The sequence below is a fragment of the Triticum aestivum genome, chromosome 5D (assembly GCF_018294505.1).
Source record: "Triticum aestivum cultivar Chinese Spring chromosome 5D, IWGSC CS RefSeq v2.1, whole genome shotgun sequence".
NCBI classification, from domain to species: Eukaryota; Viridiplantae; Streptophyta; class Magnoliopsida; order Poales; family Poaceae; genus Triticum; species Triticum aestivum.
The window spans coordinates 73,018,708-73,024,536 of NC_057808.1; the positions used below are offsets into that span (position 1 = coordinate 73,018,708).

The 5,829-nt window shown below is 56.2% G+C and overlaps 1 protein-coding gene across 1 annotated transcript; it reads left to right on the plus strand.

The window, feature by feature from the left end:
* Positions 1–3,547: 3,547 nt before the first annotated feature.
* On the plus strand, positions 3,548–5,565 carry LOC123119531 (RING-H2 finger protein ATL65). The gene has a single exon (XM_044539367.1). The coding sequence runs from the start codon at positions 3,749–3,751 to the stop codon at positions 5,000–5,002; it is 1,254 nt and encodes a 417-aa protein (XP_044395302.1). The 5' UTR covers positions 3,548–3,748; the 3' UTR covers positions 5,003–5,565.
* The last annotated feature ends 264 nt before the right edge of the window (positions 5,566–5,829 follow it).

Genomic DNA, 5,829 nt, shown 5'->3' on the forward strand with positions numbered 1-5,829 from the left:
ACCTCCTCCAGCCTCCACGGGCTCCTGTTCATCCAGCCTCCACCGCGCGCTACTCCACCGGCTACTGTTCAACCACCCCTCCACGGGCACCCCTCCACCATCTACTGTTCATCCAGCCCTCCACACCATGGGGTCCTGTTCAACCACCCCTCCACGGGCACCCCTCCACCGTCTACTGTTCATCCAGCCCTCCACACCACGGGGTCCTGTTCATCCAGAGGCAAAGCCACCGCTCACTGTTCATCCAACCCCCCCCCCCCGGCAACGCTCACTGTTCATCCAATCGATCGGCTTCAGTTAGCTGCAGTAGCGAAGGAATCGCTCGATCGGGTTCAGTTAACAGCCATCGATCGATCGCTCGGGTTCAGTAACGCGTAGCCTGCAGTGCAATCGCTCGGGTTCAGTTAGAACCCAACGCCTCGCTCGGGTTCAGTTAGAGCCAACGCCTCGCACACACGCGCGTACGTGTACAAGAGAAACGCGCATCGCTCAGCCCCCGACCTCCCACCATAACCGAGAACTCCCCGAAATTTTCCTCGCCCTCGCTTCTACCACGGTTTTTTCCGTCATGGACGGCCCAAAGAATGTCATGCAGCTGCGTCTCCGGCCCGCCCAGGACGAAAAGCCCATTTTCTGTCATGATTTTTTCTCATAGAAGTAGGAGCCCACCACATCTATGATGATACCGGGTTTTGACACAATTATCGTCATAGAAGTGTCATATGTATGACAGAAAAAAATTCGTTCGGCCCAAAATGTCACGGATGTGTCTTTTTTTTGTAGTGTGTAGTGCACGTGAGGGGTGAGCTGGCTAAAACGATTAACATTAAGCATGCGGTAAAAAAAGCTAATACCCGACCATTGTCGTCGCACCTTGGGTAGATCATGAGTTGTTGACACAGGTGGCAGGATTGCAGGGACGACCGCCGATGGCGAGGAAGACGTGGCACCATACGATGGCTGCATGGCGACCCCAGGAGGCGAGCGACGGGCACCCCCCAGAGGCGGTGTCCGGGGGAAGCAGATCAGCATGCCCTTCTTGTGGAAGTCGCCCATGGAGGAGATGAGGTTGGTGACGTCAGGCGAGGCGACGGTGAAGGAGAAGCATGAGTCCCCGTCATCCGTGACGTTGAAGTGGTGGTGGACGCCGCCGAAGAGGCTAGCGAGGATGAGGCCCATAGAGGTGGCATCGAGGGCGAATGGAAACTGAATGACGTGCGCGTACATGCGGCATCCGTACGTCTGGTCTGATGGATGAATGGAGATTGAAGATCGAAGTTGTGACCAAGTCACTCCCTCGAAGTGGAGACCCAGGTCGTCTGGAATTTGGAGCAGTTGTGCAAGCGACATACAAGTCGCAACAGTCTGGGATGGAGGTGGAAGCGGGGGCAGGGTTCTAGAGAAAGAGAATGCATAGTTGCGGTGGCGGATTGTGGTTTGGGCGAGGATGATCTCGGCGACACGTGCAGAGGCAACATGAAAGCGAGAAACAAGGGGAGAGCCTTGGCCACGAAGAAATCAGCAGCACTACCACCAAGAGCGGCTTGAAGAAGAGCGGCAACTACAATGGCATCAAGGTGGCGGTTGGCAAAGCCGAAGACGATGTAGAGCGGCGAAGCGAGGTGCAGAGCTGGGGTGGTGATGTCGAGGCGGAGGTAGTAGCAGCAATCATCCTCAAACTCTAGGCCCATGGCGTTGCCGCACCCCAGGAAGTAGCGGAGAGCAACCTGGCCGGCTTTGACATAGGGCAGGTTAAAGAACGGCGAGGGGGGTGCAATAGAGGGGAGGAACTCGTCGAGAGGATTGGTGGCGAGGGCTAGGGCCGGTGGGTTTGTGGTGGCCAGAGCGTGGCCGGAGGCCGGTGTGGGAGGAGGAGGAGGGGGTGCGGGTGCGGAAGCGAGAGCGAGAGCCATCCTTTCACTCCTCATCACATTTAGATCTCGTGTGGAACCCGACTATATAAGCCCGGTATAATAATGAGTAAAGGAAGAAGTTTATTTCTAATATAATTAATCATTATAGGTAGGGTTCTACCTTCTTCTTCTCCCGTAATGAGATCTAGTTCGCCTCCATCAAGGCGATCTCGCTCCCCAAATCCACAAAATATAGATTGGGGTCCTGACAAGAACATGGGAGTGTATCCATTGATGAGTGTGAACTTAGAAGTTAGGGCGCTAAAAGCTCCTTCTACTAGCATTTGTACCAGATATAAGAATTCAATCTTGACGGCCCACGATCTACTAAGGAAGTGAAGCAGGCACTTTTCGGATGTACCCAACAAAGGCCCTTGGCCCAGATGTCCCAGGTGACTTCATTTTCCCACTGTGCCAGGATATCCGTGGATGTGAGGTTTTTAGAATGGGGGCTTGTGAAGAGCCCGAACTTAGATTAACAAAGTCATCATTCAACCTATATTACAATGATTAACAACATGCCAACACGCCAAACGATACAAAGTGGTGAGAAGAACCTCTAACAAAGCATATCAAAGTCAAGCTAAAACAAAGAAAACAAAGCATTTCTACACTAAACACAAGCACATATTTGCTAAAACTATCAGCACCCGTCCACGATTTGACGGGCGGCCCTAAGCATCGAGAATTAGCACATCCGAGGAGTCCACCCTAGGAGCAACCTTTGATCGCATGCGCCTAACGACTAGCGAAGGTTTGCCGACTTGAAACAATAGAGAAAAGCACTGCATGTATGAGAGAAAGCTTTCCCAGTAACTATCTTCGTCGGCGGCATGGAGAAGGGTGAGGAAGAATGATGTCGTCGGCTGGGGTCGGGGTCACCCTCGAACGAGAACGGCAAGAAAATCGAAAAGTTCTTATTCAAGAGACTCTGGAGATGAGATATCTCGAATTGCCTTCATATAAAATTCATATATGACCCAGAGATTGTCACGCGAGAGTGAGGCGGATTGGGCCTCATAGAAAGAGCTCTTAGGTGGAAACAAGGAATGCTGGAAATTAAATCAATGTAGATGCAACTATTTTACACTAAGACATCGAAGGGTGCAGCAATGACTATTTTTAGGCACGAGCATGGGATTTTATCAAGTGCTTTGGCTACAGTCTATGAGGGAATTTTCGATCCAGTTTTGGTAAAAAGCTATGGCCTGCGGTGAAGTGGTATCTTCAACGAATGTTGTTCACTTGAATTATGCGCAGGTGGCTATGGATTGTTCGACAGTGGTAAATGATATTAATTCAAGCTCCCTCTATCCGGTGCAATTTTGAAGGAGATCGCGGTGTAGAAGAGCCACTAGGCAAGCGTAGAGTTTGGACATGGAGGATGAGAAATAAATTTAGCAACGTGTATCCCCGCGCATTTTGAATTGACAAAGTCATTTGCAATTCAAAGCAAAGAAACATGATGATTTCTATTCAGGTTAAACAAATTGGAGTACACAAGAAAACCCTTTATTTCCTTGCCTCAATGCGTTTTTCTAACACAAAGGTGATTTCCGCGCCTCAGTTTTTGTTTTGAAGGACGGACATTAGTACTGTGGTGGTGGTGGCGAAATGAATGCATTTGGCACTCATAAATCATGCCACCAACCAGTGTAGTGTGTAGCCATGGTGGAGCTTCGCACTCGGCTCAACCACACTCTCCCTAGTTCCCACCAATGATGCGCCGCAGCCTCACTTCCACTCGCTGCTGCCATGTGCGCACCTCCTCCACCTCCTCCTCCTACGCACTGAGACGGTGAGAAGCAGAGGCAAGGGAGAGCGGGAAGAACGCCATGCGCGCGCATCGCCCGCCGCCGCCGCCGGGCGGTTCCCCGGCGCCGGCGCCCTCTCCGTCCCCGTACCCGTCGCCAATGCCGTCCCCGACAGCGGCATTTCAGGGTGGGCTCATCAGCTCGCCGCCTTCTCCCTCTGCGGTCGCGTCGCCTGGATCGGCACCCGTGCCTGCGCCAGCGCCGGAGCCTAATGCGGTGCTCGCGTACACGGGCGCGCGGCGAGGCGGGGGTGGCATGAGCCCGCCGCTCATCGCCATGCTGGCGGTGGTGGGGGCGGCGCTGCTGGTGGTGCTCTACGCGCGGCTGGCCAGGCGCGTGGTCCGAGCCGTCCGGCAGCGGTGGCGCGGTTGGAGGAGGCGGCGGCGGCTGCTGATGCTCCCGCTCGGCTCCCCGGCGAACGACTCCTTCGCGTCCTTCACCACCTACGACAACTTCTACCACACCTTCTCGCCGTACGGCCTGGACGACGCGGCCATCAAGTCGCTGCCCTCGGCGCAGTTCCTCAAGGCGGAGGCCGCGCGCGCGAGCGCCGGCGCACGCGACTGCGCCGTGTGCCTGCTTGAGTTCGCCGACGGCGACGAGCTCCGCGCGCTGCCGCTGTGCGCGCACGCCTTCCACGCCGACTGCATCGACGTCTGGCTCCGCGCGCACGCCTCCTGCCCGCTCTGCCGCGCCGCCGTCGCGCTCCCGCCCCCCGTCTCCTCCCCGCTCCGCTCTGCCCGACGCGTTCGCCCCAGCCTCGACGACCTCCTCTTCTTCCACCCCGTCCCGCCGCCTCCCCAAAACGACGCCGGCGCCCTGCCGGAGATCACCCCGGCGAGTCCCGATCAGCTCAACCCGAGGGACTTCCTCCTCAAGCGCTCCTACTCCTTCGGCTTCGAGCGCAACATCGCCACGGAGGCCGCGTCCACAGCATCCCCTTCCTGGCGCTACCGCTTGGGCGGCGGCGGCGGCGAAGGCGCCAGCGGCCGAGGCCGAAGCTTCTGGAGCAAGCGCTGGCCGTCTCCATTCGGCGGCGTCGGGGGCTCCGCGGCGGCCGCAGCCCGTGTCTTCTCGTTCCGCTCGGCCGCGGGCAAGTCCTCCCCCTTCGCCCGCCGCCGCGCCGGCGCAGCCCCCGCAGGAGGCGGGTTTTTCATGTCCCTGTCCTCCGAGCCCCCGTCCATCGCCGCGGCGAGGCGGAGCAACCGCGCGTCGAGCCGGCTCCGGTGCGGGGACCCCGAGGCGCTGCTCTCGCCGGACCGTCTCAGCCGCTGACCCCAAGAAAACCTCCCACCGCCGGCTCCGGCGGTGGTGACCCCTCCGCTGCCGGTGTCGTGCACTGTCCTTGCGCGCCGCGGTGGTGGTGGTGGGCCTGCGTTGCGTGGACAGAGAGGGAGGCAGCAGTAATGGCGCGTTAAATGCGCGGCCTGCCGAGGTTTTAATGGCGGGAGGACGAGGCGTGTCCTGTTGTGCGCAGGCCTCGACGCGTTCGAAATTTTCAACCCGAAATTTTGACCAAATGCTCATCGTGGACCGCGCGGTGCGGTGGTAAACCAAGTCGGTGGCCATCTGAGCCGTCCGATCAGAAAACGAACGGCTCTCGGCGACGAAGGCGATGGACCGGAGCGTTCGTTTTCTCGTCGGACAGCTCAAATGGAGGGCAGCAGTGGAACCTTTGCCATGTGTTCTTCTCTACCGGTAGAAAACTCAGTTATATAGAAGCAGTGTGTTTGAGTTTAAGAAGTCGGCGTCCTATTTGTGGTATTATATATTTGTTCACAAATATTTGTCAAATTTTTCTGCAAGAAAAAGAATATTCATCTTCGTTGACCGGACTATATCTTCGTAGGTATGAATTTTATGGTATTTGTATGTTTACATCTGCATATTTTTTGAACATTCTCTTGTGCTGTCGTGAGCTTCCCCAAATGTCGTGTATTGCGGCTTTTTCACGGGTCCATCCTATTGCCGGATGGGTCATTCGCTTCGAATGGTTTGGCGGGTGCTGGCATGGTGTTGCGAGATGCGTCGGGAGCCACCGTGATTTCAGCATGTAGAATTGTTCTCGTGTAGAGATGCATCGGAAGCAGAATTAAGTGCGT